The sequence below is a fragment of the Gopherus evgoodei genome, chromosome 6 (genome assembly GCF_007399415.2).
Source record: "Gopherus evgoodei ecotype Sinaloan lineage chromosome 6, rGopEvg1_v1.p, whole genome shotgun sequence".
Classification (NCBI taxonomy): Eukaryota; Metazoa; Chordata; order Testudines; family Testudinidae; genus Gopherus; species Gopherus evgoodei.
In genome coordinates this window covers 115,178,928-115,196,993 of record NC_044327.1, presented here as the reverse complement: position 1 = coordinate 115,196,993, position 18,066 = coordinate 115,178,928, and the positions used below count along the sequence as shown (strand labels likewise).

Below are 18,066 nucleotides of genomic sequence, written 5' to 3'. Positions count from 1 at the left end.
TCCACCCAGGCACACCATGGCTTGAGCATTCTCTAGTAAAGGCAATGCAGGTTCTTATCCGTGTAAAATTCTGAGTTAAGTTAAGCTGATGGCTGCCTCCCCCAAAACTGAATGAACCACTTTTGTGTGTAAATACAAAGTGCTGTTCAATGGATTGCACAGCGAACAATCAATGTAACTTCTCTATTAGTCTCAATAAGGACTCAGATTATTAGCTCTTTAGGACACAGACTGTATCATCCTGTTTGTGTGGACAGAGCCTAGCACCTTGTGGCTGTTAGCAGAATGCAAACAATAAATACAATAACACTTATATCTGCATTCGGATCACACCCTCCTCAAAGCTTAGGGGTGCTTGGATCTGAGTTTTGGTCTATGCCTTTCTCTAGCAACAGAGATTCTGCATAAAGAGAAAATATTCATTGCCAGAGTTTGGTGACCCTTCCTCCCTCCCAACTTTGTTCAGTGTCACCCAGGAGCACCCCCAAAAATTTCTGACACACTGTCAGTCGCTAAGGAGCCATCTCTGCTGCTGCCTCCAGCATCTTGCCTGCTGAGTCCATGCTATGCTCAGCCCCCACTTTCTAGTCCGTCCTGCCTAGGTACAGAATCATTCCTCATCCCTGAGAGAGGACATGGGTTGCTGGAAGTGGTACTAGACCCAGCTGGTCCCTAGGCAAGAGCCCTGGTGGAGGAATTGGCTCCATATCAGCAGCAAGGAGGAGCACTGCTGCCTGCTACACTGCCCATCAGTTTTGGCCCCCCAGACCCTCCATCGTGAGTTCTTCAAGAGACAAATAATTGAACTAATCATACCAGCTGGAGATCAGGCCCATAGTTTTCTACTGAAACTAGATGAGATTTGCAGTCTCATTTGGTTTCAAAGTGACATTCAGCGTTTTAAACTGAGTTTCACTTTGAATTGTTTGACGTTCTAATCTCAAAGCGAAAGTTCTGGGTGGGAAAAGAGGTTATAACAATCTCCATGGTTTGAAACCAAAGAAAATAGTTACACGAGCCCCATTACCTCAGACCTCCTGAGTGTGCACAACTCTAGATAAGAGAATATCAATTCTAATTCCTTATTTTATCTCACTCAAAACTTCATCTCAATTTCCACTTTGTGTTGATATTTTGGAGGCTTCGTCTCTGAATATTTTTTTTTTAAGAAAGATTCATCCAAAGAGCCAATTTTGAGTGAAACAAGTTGAGGGGGGACGGAGTGGGAAATACATGCCCCATTTAAAAAAATAACAGGAAGGTTTTCTTGTGCTTGAATAACTCAAAAACTTCACACCCACCAATGACTGTTTGATCGGGTGAAGATAAAAGACATAGACATGTTTTAAGAAAATTTGAATCAAAAATAAAATAATTATAAAGTGACTGAAAATGGCATATTGGCTATGCATAGTAATTCTCCCTCATTACTGTTTTTGAACTTCACTCATTTTAATCTTCAAAAACAATAATTAAACTTGTTTCCATCTGACAGCTGTTTGTTGGCCTATGTGAAATCATCTGCTGTTCTTGATCTTATTGGGAATGGACAGATGTCCCATCTTGACTGGCATTAAATGGTCTCTCTTACTCTCCTTTCCTGTATCACTCAACCTCTTCTTCCTCCACCCTTTCCCACACCTTTCTTCTGCCAGTTTCTCCCCTTCATACTTTTTCTGAGTTTCTTTGCCCGATGTTAGAGCACTGCCTATGCTGATTGTGATATGCTGCGTAGAGCTGGTTAGATTAAATACTGTTTCATCAAAAAATGCTGGTTTGTCAAAACTGAAATTCCTTGTAAAAGCGATTGAGGTTTGACAAACTTTCCCCAAATCAATTCAACTTAGCAGCTGTCTGTCCTAGAGAGCAAATCTCAGTTTGCTGTTTCTGAATTTTATTTTATTTTTTAAATTTTTAGTTTGCAAGAAATTTTGAAATACTTGGTTTCATTGCAATTTGGTACAAAACTAAATTTAGAAATACCAACATTTCCATAAACTGAAAATCCTGAGTTTCAGCCAGCTCTTGCTGAGTCCATTCTACCGCCTTTGAGCAATACACTTCTGTATTTGCCACAGAGCATGGTGTAGATCACTGATCCAAAGATGCAGAGCAACTCTGACAATGTGGCAGCAACATGGGAATCTAGGCTGCAGTCACATATAGGCTACCCTGCAAAACCTTGGTGGCTGAGAGGCAGGGGTTAGAGAGGTGCTACTCAAAATAACTTTTTTTCAATCAGCTACCCCAATTATTTTATTTGTTTCTGTCCCAAGTTTCATTTAGTTGTGACAAGTAGAAATGGTGTACATCCAAGTGAAGGAGGTCAATGCAAGTATCACTGAAGGTGCACAATTGGACAGAGGTGTATTTTTCCCTCCACACCTCACTCTGAAATGTCAGAAATTGGCCACAGCAGGAGATAGGACATCTGTGGACTGGTGCTGTAAGGTGGTACATAGAAACCTCTTTCTAGATATCTGGTTGGTGAGTCTTGTTCACGTGCTGAGGGTTATATTGATCACCAGATTTGGGATTGGGAAGGAACCTTCCCCAGGTCAGATTGGCTGGGATGTTGGGGATTTTTTCACCTTCCTCTGTAGCCTGCTGGGATCATCTAGGCATATCACACTTAATTCCTGGCCATTGCACAGGCATAGAATCATAGAAGTGTAGGACTGGAAGGGACCTCGAGAGGTCATCTAGTCCAGTCCCATGCACGCAAGGCAGGACTAAATATTATTTAGACCATCCTTGACAGGTGATTATCTAACCTGCTTTTAAAAAACGCCAATGACAGAGATTCCTCTCTAGGCAATTTATTCCAGTGCTCAACCACTCTGACTGTTAGGAAGTTTTTCCTAATATCCAACCTAAATCTCCCATGCTGTAATTGTAATTGTTTCTTGTCCTATCTTCAGAGATTAATGAGAATAATTTTTCTCCCTCCTCCTTGTAACAACCTTTTATGTACTTGAAAACTGTTGTTTCCCCTTAATCTTCTCTTCTGTAGACTAAAAAATTTTTTTTTAATCTTTCCTCATAGGTCATGTTATCTAGACCTTTAATTATTTGTGTTGCTCTTCTCTGGACATTCTTCAGTTTGTCCACATCTTTCCTGAAATGGGGGGCCCAGCACAGGACACTGTACTTCAGCTGAGGCCATATTAGCACAGAGTAGAGTGGAAGAATTACTTCTCATGTCTTGCTTACAACACTCCTGCTAATAAATCCAAGAATGATGTTTGCTTTTTTTGAAGCAGTGTTACACTGTTCATTCATATTTAGCTTATGATCCATTATGACCTCCAAATCCCTTTCCACAGTACTCCTTCTTAGGCAGTCATTTCCCATTTTGTATGTGTGCAATTGATTATTCCTTCCTAAGTGGAGTAATTGCATTTGTCCTTATTGCATTTCATCCTATTTACTTCAGACCATTCCTCCAGTTTGTCCAGATGATTTTGAATTTTTATCTTATCCTCTAAAGCACTTGCAACCTCTCCCAGCTAAGTATCAGCCACAAATTTTATAAGTGTACTCTCTATGCCATTAGCTAAATAATTGACAAAGATATTGAACAGAACTGGACCCAGAACTGATTCCTGCAGGACCCCACTCAATATGCCCTTCCAGCTTGACTGTGACCTGCTGATAACTACTCTCTGGGAATGGTTTCCAACCCATTATGTACCCACCTTATAATAGCTCCATCTAGGTTGCATTTCCCTAATTTGTTTCTGAGAAGGTCATGCGAGATAGTATCAAAGGTTTTACTAAAGTCAAGATATATCACTTCTACCACTTCCCCTGTATCCACAAGGCTTGTTTCCCTATTAGGTTGGTTTGATACAGGTTATTCTTGACAAATCCATGCTGACTGTTCCTTATCCCCTTATTTTCTTCTAGGTGTTTGCAAATTGATTGCTCGATTATTTGCTCCATTATCTTTCTGGCTACTGAAGTTAAGATGACTGGTCTTTAATTCCCTGGCTTGTACTTAGTCTCCTTTTTATAGATTGGCACTATACTTGCCCTTTTCTGGTCCTCTGGAATCTCTCCCGTCTTCCATTACTTTTAGAAGATAATCGCTAATGACTCAGATATCTCCTCAGTCAGCTCCTAGAGTATTCTAGGATGTATTTCATCAGGCCCTGGTAACCTGAAGACATCTAATTTGTCTAAGTAATTTTTAACTTGTTCTTTCCCTATTGTAGCCTCTGATCCTAACCTATTTTCACTGGTGTTCACTATGTTAGATGTCCAATCACTGCCAACCTTCCACATTTTCTGTTATTGTTCCCCCCCCTCATTGAGTAACAGGCCTACCCTGTCCTTGGTCTTCTCTTGCTTCTAATGTGTTTCTAGAACAGGGGTAGGCAACCTATGGCACGCATGCCAAAGGCAGCACACGAGCTGATTTTCAGTGGCATTCACACTGCCCGAGTCCTGGCCACTGGTCCGGAAGGCTCTGCATTTTAAATTAGTTTTAAATGAAGCTTCTTAAACATTTTTAAAACCTTATTTACTTCACATTCAGCAATAGTTTAGTTATATATTACAGACTTATAGAAAGAGACCTTCTAAAAACATTAAAATGTATAACTGGCACGTGAAACCTTAAATTAGAGTGAATAAATAAAGATTCGGCACACCACTTCTGAAAGGTTGCCGACCCCTGCTCTAGAATGTTGTCTTGTTACCCTTTATGTCTCTAGCAAGTTTAATCTCCTTTTGTGACTTGGCCTTTCTAATTATATACCTATGTGCTTGTGTTTGTTTGTTTATATTCAACCTTTGTAATTTGACCTAGTTTCCACATCGTACATTGGTGGCATCTTGACAGGCACATAACTGTTGATGGTGGGAGGTGGCACAATTTAAAGTTTCTGGTGTGAGCCCTGGCAGCTGAAGCAACTCGTGGGGAAGCATGCCACACGGCCTCACAGTCAGTCACTGCGCCTTCTTCAGTGCAATGCAGAGCAGCTTCCTAGCACCTCTCAGATCAGAGCCAGCTCCTGGCCTCCCAGCCAGCCCCACCTTTGGTCACAGGCTCCTGGTCCCGTCCAGCCTTTGGCTGCAGGATCCCAGCCCCCAACCACGCAAGGCTCTATTCCTGACTCTGTGATGGACTCTGTAAACTGGACAAAGCAGTTGGGACCAGTTCTCAGGGCTTCAGGTGCAGCCCCTGAGCACACACGTGGCCACACAGCTGCATGAGGTTAAATGCAAGGCCTTCCCCTATAATTGGAAAATCCCACCTCATTCCCAGCACTGCGGCTTGTAAAGCATTTTGAGACCGTCGAAGAGGCGCTGCTGGAGCAGAGCAAGCTGATTGCTGCTCTAGGGAGACATGCCCTGTGGGTCAGCCTCGGAGACCATCCCCACTGCACCCAAATTTCTGCCAAGCAGAGGTGACACATACTGTTGGTGTGAGGAGGGCACAATTTAAAGGCTCTAGTTTGAATCCTAGAAGAAATCTGCGGGGGGGTGGGGGGCATGACTCTGTGTGCTCTCCCATACATCTCTTCTGCACTTGGTCTCTCCTGTTCTTTCACTGTGGCACACAGTTTTATTTCCTGAGGACTAATATGCATTAGTCTAACTAAAGTCTTTGGGCTTGATATAGGAGTATCTGGGTGAAAATTCATGACCCGTGATATACAAGAGATCAGACTAGATGATCTAATGGTCCCTTCTGTCCTTAACCTCTGTGGAACTATGAAAAGGTAAATGTTGTAGTGTTTATGCCCCCAAAACCCTATGAACTTGCCAATTGCAACAGCACTTCACTGACTCTGCTGACATTTGGCAGGCTTCAGAGACAGGTGCTATAATTTAGGGCTAATGCCAATGTTTCTGCAACTGATGATTTTGACTGGGCACACAACAGCTGCTTCCTCTTGAATGCAAGTATATCGTGAAGTTGAAGTGCTCCAGTTTTCAGTTCTGTATGGAATATCATGCCGCTGGCCTAGCTGGCTTTGTTTTTCTGTTATTAATCAATGTGCATTAAATAAATACATTTCATGCAGGGCGAGGTTGTGAGGCTATGAGGCTTTGTGGGAGGGAATAAGGAGCCTCTCTCCTGGCGTGGCTCATGAAAGCAAGATCCATGCAGAATACCAGCGCCTACACGGAGGCTGCTACTGAGGTACTCCACGAAGGGGACTGGAAGAGACAGAGGATAGGTGGAGCCATGGTTATTCTGCCACTATGATCCAGCCAGCAGAGCTGACCTACACTGCACAGTGGGAAATAACTGCACCCTTTGGAAGGGGATAGCAAATCGCTTTCTCACCAACTGAACCGGAAGTGCCTCATGGTGCTCTTTCTGTTTTTCTCTGCCCTAAATGCAGAACTGAGGTTAATATCACAATGTAGCCCTAAGTAGACTAGGCTGTCTATACAGGGCCAGCCTTATGGGTGGCAGCATGAGGGACCACCAAGGGCACTGTGGTCAGGGGAGGCGCCATGGTCAAAAGGCTGCACAAGGGCTGTGCCTACCCTTGGGGAGGCAGGGGGAGGGGATAAAGGGGGCTGGGGGGCAGGAGCCAGGTGCTCTTACGCATCCCCTCTCCATCCTCTTGGCTGCATGACACCTACAGCGCCACTGCTGCTCTGCCTGCTGAGCGGCTACCCACTGCTTGGGGACCAGTACTTAAAGGGCACCAAAGAAAGTTCGCCCAGGGTGCCATTTTCCCTAAGGCCAGCCCTGTGTGTATAGGGTACAAAGTTGATTCTTACTCTCCTTTCTTATGTTACATTGAGATACTATGGGAAGGTTTATGGCTCATTATGTACTTTGTAGAGATGGGTCCCAGGGCAAAGCTCCAATCCAAACTTCCCTGAAGTTGCAGTTGGTAGTGTTCAGGTCTGAGGATTTGATTTGGCCCATTGCTAAAATGGCAGTCTGCTGTAAATTTGTATCCGAATCCAACCTTTACCCCAGTTGGAGGGTGTTCGAATACAGGGCTTTGGTTAATCCTCATTTCTAATATCTGTCTGTATGTTTTTGTTTCATTTTTTCTTTATTTATGTGGTATGAAATGCAGTAAAGCCCACCCAGCACAGAAGTGCAGGTAGCCAGAATATAACTAGCCAATTTGGAATCTGGCCATGCCATTTGGATTAACAACCTGCTTTGGAGAGAAGTGTCATGGGATCTTAATGACTAGAGACTGTCAGGGCTTAGGTTTAATGTCTCAGCCAACCATGACTGTGCCTAATGCCATTAGATTTTTAGTAGGTTTTTACTTAATGGGAGTGTTTTACATCACAAGAGTGTGACTCACTGTTAAAATGTTACTGCACCTTTTATATACAATGTGTAACAAAGAAAAACCAGGAATGCAGATGGCAAGGTGGGCGCGATAGCTGCTTTTCCAAGTGAAATAATTTGACTATTTTTGATTGTTTAAGAAATCCAATGACTGAACTCAAAGTTAACTATCGCTTTGAAATGGGGGCCTTTTTTTGCTAGAAAGAAATAGGAGAAGAAAAGTAAGTTCCGTTAAAAAATGCTCTATGCATAAGTGTGTGTTTTTGGGGGAGTTCATGCATGCCAAATATAATGGAAAATGAGTAGATTTAAATCAAATGCTATGTGGGCATCTGAGTGACATGCCAGAGGGTTGTGCCTGGTGAAAGCAAAGGAAGATGTCTCATGGCAGTTATAGCAGGTAGTTATAGGGGAGGAGAAGAGAGAGAGAAGGAGAGGGAAAGTTTAGGCAGTCAGGAGTTGTATTCTGAGGTCCAAATATATGAACAATGGGGCACTTGAATGCTATCCACATTTGAATGATGTTTGGCTAGTACTACTTGTCCCCTCATGCTCAATCTCACCCAAAAGGTCAGGGTGAAGAATAATTTACCTAAAGAGAGTTTTCCATTTTTCTACCTTTGAGATGCAGAATGTTGCATCACTTCAAGAAATTACTCCTTGCTTTATGCTGTTTTTGTTTTCAAAAGCCTATTATCAGTGCATTAGATTTTGAGGTAAACACTGAAGTCAATAGGAGGCACAATTATGTATCCACAAGTAGGGTATGTTTTTATCAATCAAAAATATGCATTTTTCATAAATAAGATTTCCTGTGAATTTTGCCACCCATTTTAAAATCCTTTCCCCTAAGCAAATGATAAAGGAACAAAATCTGCCCAATCTGTTACGTTTTAATGTTTTCCTTAGGTCTTTACTACATGAAATAAAAAGTATGGGCCAAATCCTCTGCTGGTGAAAATTGGTGTACCGCTATGTAAATCAATGGGTCTATGCTGATTTACACCAACTGAATATCTGGCCATTTAAAACAGCAGCATTAAGAGAACACTTCGTGTTACATGCTTTTCACAAAGAGAAATAAGCCACTTTTCCCTAGAATATTTAAATCCTTCATTCTTTTTATTAAGAAAACAATCAAAACTGTCCCTCTTTCTAACATAAACCCTTTGGATCAAATTGTCATCTTAGTAACACCAGGGTAAATACAGTTTAACTCTCAAATGACTTCTGTGGAGCTAATTTAGATTTACATCAGTGTAGCTGAGATGACAACTTAATACTTTCTTTTCAAATTATGCTCATATATTAAGGTATATTCTCCACTTGCAACACTCAGTTAAGAAACTTTCTAAGCAGAGAGAGACTTTGCCTGGATAAGACACATGCAATAGATTAAATATCAGATTTCCCTATCCAGCTGTCCAGTAATGCCTTTTACTATTATCTGTCTCTCTCTATAATTAGGACAGCTTCTGGTTTATCTGGGCTTTTTTCAAAACCAGATTTCCTTCACAGCAGTAGCTGTCATTCACAAGGGTTTGAACGGTACCTTTTAAAGTAATTTACATTTTGCATTATTTTGCAACAAATAGGAATAAAGTACATTCAAGTTGCTAGAAAAGCTCTTTATGTTAAATTATAAAATGCTTTACTTACCCTGGGTGAGACACTTTCATTTGGCAGCTGATTTTTGTCAGACAGGCCACTAGTCCATTTCCTTCCCCAATGACTGGTTGTATCTGTCTCTTGTCTGTGACATAAACCAGCCTGGATTAGAAAGCTTTCTGTCACCTGGTGCTTTTGTTTTGAAATGACACCTCCTGGATTATGAAACAGTGCACTAGTATCCATAACATTTGCTCCAGTTAGAACAGATTCTCCTGTGTGTCTTAATGGTTTGCTAAGTTCTTTGGGGTCTAATAGATTTAAAAGATCTCTTCTCAGCCTCTCTGTCAAATTGATTACAGCATTCTTAGATTTTTCTTCTGCCAGTTTTCTCCTTATCCCATTTAATTGCTGTGAACTCTTATTTGACAGGTCTCTGTCCATACTATTTGCTATCATTGTCTCCGAGGCTTGATTTGTCAGAGAACTATCTAAGCCACAAGAGGAGGACTCCACTTCTGCAAGTACGGCATCCATATTCTGTGATTTGTCAATAGAGAAATCTTCCGCTGAGTGGTTATTTGTATTGTTTTCTTCAATTCTAGGATAATCATTTTCAATCACTGGAGAAGCGATAGGCAATTTGTACTTCTCCTTGTCTTTCACTGTGGTAGTTTTATCTTGGTGGTGCCCAACAGTAAGAGTCATCCCTGTTTGCAAGGTTGACTGACTGTTCGTAGAGAGATCTCTCCTTACAGCTACTTCTTTGGATTTTGAGTGATGACCACAGAAGCCAATGGTGGTATCCATAGGCACAGTGTTATCTGACACTTGAAACCGGCAAGACATTTCACTGAGGAATAATCACACCCATCACAATCCTTACTCAGCATTATATCCTCCCCCTCCTCCTCCTCACTTTCTAATAAAAATTGTAATTTCTTTTCCCATATTTCATTTGCAAGATCTGTCATCACATTGGAACATTCCAGATACTCAAGGTCATCATCAGAAAACTCATCAGCTGTGATTAGAGTTTTACCTGGATAAAGTTCAAACTTAGTGTCACAGATTTGAGAGGCATCCTCTACAAAGTTATGCTGATTTCCTGTGTGAATATTTGCTTGGTAATTGGACAGTGTATTCTCAGTCAGAAGTTTATTGAGGCTACTATGTTCAGATGCCTGGGCATCTTCAGTGGTCTGACTAGCAACTAAGATTTCAGCAGTAAGGCAACAGTTGTCTGTATGATTACTGATTAGACTTGTTGATTTGGTATACACTTCTCTGCTGTAGCATTTGGCTGCTTTTCCAGCAGTGTCACTAGCTAAAGTGTTTGAGTATACAAAATTATTTGCATTTTCTGATACATGCATTGTGCAGTTGTTATTGTCTTGGAGTTTAAATATGTTTTTATCATTCATATTGTCTTCCAAGCTAGGTATGTTTCTGTACTGATTCTCCAATGAAGATGACATCTGTGTTTCTATTGGCTGCTCTACTGACAAACCATTGATTTTTGTAGAGGCCAACTCAGGTGAAATTAAAGTGGATACTCATAGGAGCAATTCCTTTTCTCCGCTAAAGGTTTCTCAATCTGCCTAGCTTGATCTGAACCTTCCCACTGAATGCATTGGCCTCATTCTTTCTACTAGCTCCTTCATCATCATTTTGGTTTGGCAATAATTTTTGGTAAATTTTGTGTCTGATTTCACTTCAACAAAATCTGAAGACTGGAACATCCGAAAGCAATTTCTAGCCATGATCTGACAAAGTGCAGCATCTTGCTCTGTGAATAAAAAAAATAGCTGGAGTTCAAAACTAAATTTTAAAAGAATACGCATTTTATTTATTTCATAAATGCCACAAGTTTGCTTGTCTGTACTATTTTTTCTTAGATTTTTATGTTTTGTACTTTGAGTTGCAAGAATTTTCAAAGGAACAAATCAGGGTTTTAAAAAGACAGCAATTGCTAACTGCAACAACTAAAAACCACTCCTCTATGCTTAGATGCTTAGTAAGAGCATATTAGGAGCAACCACGGAGATTTGTGCTAGCAAAATAAACCAAGCCAAACAGCCATCACACACATTTCAGCCCTCGCCTCAACCCCAATATATTCTTGTTTCCACATGTATTTAGCTGCACCAAATATGTGTTCCTGCATCTGATCTGGATATATCCATGTGTAAATGGGAATCTGTAGGTATATGTGTGAGTTTTGCATATGTACCCATTTTTGCTATTTTGACAGTTATTCTGAGGCAATAATAATTTTTTTTTAAACTGGAATGTCTGAATAAAAGTTCCATAAACATGTTACTAGTAACACTTTGGAATAATCAATCTGAATGAATTTTAAATGTTGTTTTTATTTTTACCATTTTGATTTCTTGTTTGCCTGATGCATCTGGAGCACTGAAATCAGACTGCTTAGTTTAAATTTCCTGTTTATATTACATCTCACTTTTTGGCTGTCATGCACGAACAGTACAATTGTGTGTACGTTCACAAGATGATTTTAAAAAATAACTAAAAGAAAAACAAACAAAATACCCCAAAGTTCTAATAATTTAAAACTGAAAAAAATATGAAATGTGTTTATTCTTTTTAGGCTTTTCAAAAACACCTCTAAATTTTACACTTAGTTGCTGGACAATCTCTGTCTAAAACAATACTGTTTGCTTTGCATTACCCATTTCCTGCAGCAAAAATCCTCAAGGGCATATTACAAATACAAAACAAAATAAAATAAACCAAGCTCAACTCCAATCTTTTGGTTTTGTTCTGTAAAAATAATAGGCACTCTGAGCAGTACTATATTCCTGATTAGCCCCTCTGACTTCAGTGGAACTATTATGGGAGTAAGGTGCTTACTACTCAAAGTAAGAAACCGTGGCATATTCGAGCTCAGAGGGAATTCAGTGCTCAAGAAAGGAGAAAGATTAACAATCCCAGAAAATAAAGTACTATATTTATTCACAGAACAGGTGTGGTTTGCAGAGCTGAAATGAAATCTTGCTCACACTATTTTCCTAATGCGTCTGAACTCTGATCTGATGAACCACTTTGAGGATGAACCCCCAGTGAGTCCTTTTCAGTTAAAATATCTACCGTCACTCTCCTAACTCCACGCTGTAGATTCCCAAACCTTCTATGTTACTTTCCTAGCATGCAACTTCCCCAATGCTCTTCCAAGCTCTTTCAATTGCACTTCAGTTGCTGCAATGGGGGCTTAGGTAGAGCAGTCAGCTGCTGTCTGTGCCAGGTTCCACTAGGAACTGATTCAAAGTCATTCAGCATGAAGACACATGATGAACTAGATTAACGCCTAGTAGTGGATCAATAGCAATGGGCATGTATCGGCTTGCTTGGAGTTGAACTCTCTGTAGTAAACAGCTCACTGCAACTTAGTCAGTTTTCCTTTCTTAGGGGGCAAATCCTCTTCCATGGAGATGCCCTGATGCAGTGGAACCAGTCCAGTTCTGATGCACTGCTTATGGAAATGTTTTGTAGAATTTAATAGAGTGTGATGATTTTTCTATAGGTTCTTTGATAATTTAATAGAGAATTACATCTCTGCTATAGATTTCTGTAGGATAGTTCAAAAAACCTATTGAAAGAAGCTCATTCTCTATTAAATTATATAGGATGTTACAGCAACATATATAAAACTCTATTTCTATAGAATCCTATTAGTTTAATCTATATTACATTGTATAGGAGTTTTCCAGGAAAGGGTGATGCAAGATTAATTGGGGAGGCCTTGCAGAGGCCCAGCACTAGTCTTGAAGGGCAAAAAATCCCCAGAACACAATAGAAGCTCTCGATTCATCTGCTTTTGCTGTCTAATCAGGATGTGGGAGAGGGGAGGAAAGACTGAATCACACATTCATATCACTAGTCATATCACTGAAAGCACTACTAGAAGTGCTCAGATACCAGGGTGATGGATCTGAATCGAATTGCCCTAACTGATATTTTGCTCCTTCCCATCGAGTGTACCACTATACTGGCCCAAATCATGAGAATTGTGAAGCCTTTCTCTGTCATAGCATAATAGCAGAAAGCTCAAGCACTCAATTCACATGTCCTTATAGCAGTGTTGCTCAGGCCATGTGTTTTTTTTATTATTTATTATTTTTATTATCATAGCACCTAGGAGCCTTAGGCATGGACCAGGACTCCATTGTGCTGGGTGCAGTACAAAAAAGAGCTGACAATAAGATTAGGTGACAACAGATGGATAGACAGTCAAATGGGGGAGCACAAGTTAAAAATGAGACAGTATTGTTCAGCCTGATAGGCAGTCGTCTCAGAATACCAGCTGCCTACCCACTGTCATGTTTTCTGTAGGCATCATAGCAAAGGGGAATTTTAAGGAGGGATTTGAAGGAGGATAATGAGTTTTGAAGAGGCTAACAGGTAGCTCCTCCCAAGTGTGAGGGGCATCATTGGAGAAAGTGCAAAGGTGCTTATTTGAAAAATTAACAAGTGGGCAATGGAGGCTGGCCTAATGGGCTGATTAGAGGTGGAAGTCAACATCTCGAAAGTAAATGAGAGATAAGTAAGATGGAGATCAGTCATGAAGGTCCTTGAAAGTGAAGATAAGCAGCTAATGTCTGATGCAATAGAGAAGGGAGAGCCAGGTGAGTGGATGCAGAGAGATGGTGAGATGGTCAAACTGACGGGCTAGGAAATTGATCTTTGCAGTGGCATTCTGAATCAATCTGAGCAGGTTAAGCTTGCATTTGACAAGACTAGAGAGAATCATAGAAATGTAGGGATAGAGGGAACATTGAGAACTCATCAAGTCCAGCCCCCTGTGCGGTAGCAGGACCAAGTAAACCTAGACCATCCAAGACAGGTGTGTGTTGCATGATGGGGACTCCACGACTTCCCTTGGAAGCCCATTACAGGGCTTAACCACCCTTATAGTTAGAAAGATTTTCCTTACATCTAACCTAAATCTCCCTTGCTTCAGATTAAGCTCATTACTTCTTGTCCTACCTTCAGTGGACATGGAGAACAATTGATCACCATCCTTTTTAAAAGTCCTGAACATATTGGAAGATATTATAATGTCCCCATTCAGTCTTTTCTAAAGACTAAATATGCCCAGTTTTTTTAATCTTTCCCCTTAGGTTAGGTTTTTCTAAACCTTTTATCATTTTTGTTGCTCTCCTCTGGACTTTTTCCAGTTTGTCCATATTTTTCCTAAATTGTGGTGCTTAGAATTGGACACAGTACTCCAGCTGGGGCCTCACCAGTGTTGAGTAGTGCAGGACAATTACCTCCTGTGTTTTACATGCAACGCTTCTTTAAATACACTCCAGAATCATAGTAGCCTTTTTTGCTGCAGCATCACATTAATGACTCAGTTTACAGTCCACTATAACCTCCAGATCCTTTTCAGCCATACTACCACCTAGCCAGTTACTTCCCATTTTGTAACTGTGCATTGATTTTTCCTTTGTAAGTGAAGTACTTTGCACTTGTCTTTATAGAATTTCATCTTTTGAATTCAGATCAATTCTTCAGTTTCTCAAGGTCATTTTGAATTGTAAATCTATCCTCCAAAAGTGTTTGCACCCCCTCCCAGCTGGTGTCATCTGCAAATTTTATAAGCTTACTCTACTGCATTATCTAAGTCATTAATGAAAATACAGAATAGTACCAGGCCCAGGACAGACCCCCGTGGGACTCCATTAGATACATCCTCCAATTTCACAGCAAACCATTGATAATTACTCTTTCAGCATAAATGGTCTTTCAACCAGTTGTGCACCCACATTATAGGAATTTCATCTAGACCACATTTCCCTAGTTTGTTTGTGAGAATGTGGTCAAAAGCCTTACTAAAATCAACATATATCATGTTACTGCTTCCCCGCCCCCATCCACTAAGTCAGTAATCCTATCAAAGAAGGAAATTAAGTTGGTTTGGCATGATTTGTTATTAACAAATCCATGCTGACTATATAACCCCATTATTCTCCAGGTGCTTACAAACTGATTGTTTAATAATTTGCTTCAGTATCTTTCCAGATATAGAAGTTAGGATGACTGGTCTATAATTCCTCGGGTCCTCCTTGTTCCCCTTTTTAAAGATAGATACTATGTTTGCTCTTCTCTACTCTTCTGGGACCTCTCCCATCCTCCAGGAGTTCTCAAAAACAATTGCTAATGGCTCCGAGATTGCTCATGCCCTGCTGACTTGAATACATCTAACTTATCTAAATATTCTTTGACCTGTTCTTTCCCTATTTTGGCTTGCATTCCTTCCCCAGGGGCATGGTTGTTAATATTAATTGTGAGCAATTAATATCTGGTCATTAACCTTTCTAGTGAAGACTAAAGCAAAATAGTAAGTAAGCACCTTAGCTTTATTGATGGCATCAGTTATTAGCTCTCCTTCCCTGCTAAGCAGAGGACGTACTTTCCTTCATCTTTCTCTTGATCCCAATGGATTTAAAGAATCTCTTTTTTTATTGCCTTTTATGTCCCTTGTCAGGTGTAACTCATTTTGCCTTTTTGATTTTGGCCCTACATACTTGTGCTGTTCTTTTGTACTCTTCTTTATCAATTTGAACATGTTTCCACTTTTTGTAGGATTCTTTATTTTATGTTCAGGTCATTAAAGAGCTCCTGATAGAGCCATATTGCCCTCTTACAATTTTTCTGATCTTTCCTTTGCATCAGAATAGTTTGCAGTTGTGCCTTTAAGATTTTCTTTTCATGGCATCTTACCTATCAGTTCTACAATTTATTAAAATCTGCTTTTGTGAAATCCATTATCTTTATTCTGCATGGGCTGAGGGACATACTGGCTGCTGCTTCCAGCAGCTCCCATTGGCCTGGAACAGTGAACCGTGGCCAGTGGGAGCCGTGATGGGCCGGACCTGCAAACACGGCAAGTAAGCAAACCAGCCTGGCTCGCCAGGGGCTTTCCCTATACAAGCAGTGTCCCGAGTTTGGGAAACACTGACCTAGAGGAAAAATACTTCATATCCTTACCCTGAGCCATATTGCCCCAGGGCTGCATTTTTCTTTCAATTTCATCTTTGGAAAGACTAAAAAACCCAGCAGGTTAGAAATGTTAAGGGAAAGTTGAATACTTTCTTCACAGATTGATATCAGTATTCTAGCAATATAGATATCCCGCCCCCTACACACCACATGCACACATTCACCCACCTGTATGCTGTGCTGATTCCTCTAAAACTTCCTGCAAAATTATCTTGAGTCTCTTTTAATTTGCTTTTTAGAAGATCAGCTGCATCGGCTCTCGTTGGGTGGATTTAAGTTTTAATACCTAGTAATTTTCCCAGTTGAACAGAGCTGCAGTAACTACTTTTGATGCAGAATAAACTCATGAATATTTTTTTACCAAAAGTAGTTTTACCATACAGTTATCATTATCTTAGTTCAGCTGCATCTCACTATCTGGGGGGAAAGCTGTCAGAGTTCTTGATATGAAAATAAGATTGGATTGCTGCACATTTTGTCAGATACAACAATGGAATTTTTTATTACAAGAAAAATACTTATGTACCGCTCAGAAAACTGCTATAAATTCAGATATCAAGAGACAGTTTTTTTTCCCCTCTCCTTTTGGGGAGTAAAATGGAATATATTAGAGATTATCAAAATTTCATTTTATTAAATATAAAGCTATATTGGGGGAAAAAAGCTTTTAGGCAAAAATGTCTGCATTCTAAAAGAAAGGTGTGCCTATGTGGAGTAAAGTGGTAACAGTACAAGAATCTCAGCTGCTGAAGAAAGATTAATCATGGTCATTTACCAGCCACTGACAAATAATGAAACATTTACTAACATGCAACACTGGGTTCGTAGCAAGCTTAGTATCCTTGTGCTGAGAAATATTAATTTGCTTTAGACTGGGAAGAGGGAGAAAAATACTAACTCCATTATAATGTATAAAAGATTTTGTCATTTGGGGTATTTGGCCTCTGTTGTCTTCAATTCTGGTCTGGAAATCAATGTGGCTACTTATGAGTAAAGTACTACCCATTGTAATTGTGGTAGATCTGACCCTCTGTTTCCAGTGGCCCTAACCAGGAGGAATAAACAACACTTGCAATTTGCAAAAGAAAAATATGTACCCTTTTTTGGTCCTTTGTTGCATAAAAAAAATTCTGCTAGTTAAACTATATTTTCTCATCTGGCTCCTTTTAAAGCAACGGCTATTCCCTGATATGCTGCTTAATTTAAGCAGACCCCGATCACTAATAATAGATTTTGTCTCCCAGCCTACAAACAACTTTGTTTTTCAGCACAAAAGATTAAACAAGAAAAAATAATGAGAGAGAATCTTCAAAAACAAAATATATAAGGGGTCAAGGAAGAAGGCGTGTGGTTGTTGATTGCTTTGCATATATAGCTCTAATGCTTTACCTTCACTGCCAGGCAGGGCTGTAGCAACAAAGAACATGGCCCCCTCCGAACATATGTCCGGGGCCCGTTACAATGCAGAAACGATAAAACACTAAACAACTAAATTAATAACATTTATCCGCCGACCGCCATTATGAACGCAAATACACATTCTTTGAATGAGTCCAACTAAAATTCGAAACTGACCGACAGACAACTGATGTAGCCAATAGCATTATGATGTATCATAATGACTTCACGGTTTTGTCAGTGAAACCGACGTGGATTGTGCAATAGCGTCAATAAATGTCACTTACCTAGTTATACCTTACATTTTTTTTGCCACTTTTAGGGGCCCCCTTCCTTGCGGGACCCCCTCCGGTCGGAGGGCACGGAGGGCGCTTGCTATGCCTCTGCTGCCAGGGGTGCTGGAACAATGTTTTTAGGGGGGTTGCTGATGATGGAAATCATGTATTTGATGTTTGTTATTACTACTTCAAGCCAGGGGTGCCACAGCACCCTTAGTTCCAGCAACTCTGCTCACCGCCAACTTTGTGTCTGCAGTGGTTCTCTTTGTCAGTATCATACTGTTGGCATTGGGCGCTAAAGCTTAATTCCATGGAACTGAAGATATGAGTGTGAAAATGATAAGCTGAGAACAATCATTAGAAATATTTTGGGATGGATATGTAGCACTGCAGTGGTGGGCAGAGACTTGAAACCATCAAATGAGCCAGGCAGCAATGAACTAGTTAGGAATTTTCTGACAAAACATTTTT

The 18,066-nt window shown here is 40.4% G+C and overlaps 1 protein-coding gene across 1 annotated transcript in view; it reads right to left on the bottom strand.

Annotated features, from left to right (window-relative positions):
* The window catches only part of LOC115653373 (alpha-protein kinase 2-like), a 33,214-nt gene extending 22,900 nt beyond the window's left edge, over positions 1–10,314 (bottom strand). The window contains 2 exon segments of the mRNA XM_030566595.1: positions 8,942–9,750; positions 9,753–10,314. Coding sequence (XP_030422455.1) covers positions 8,942–9,750; positions 9,753–10,314 — 1,371 coding nt within the window.
* Positions 10,315–18,066: the final 7,752 nt, after the last annotated feature.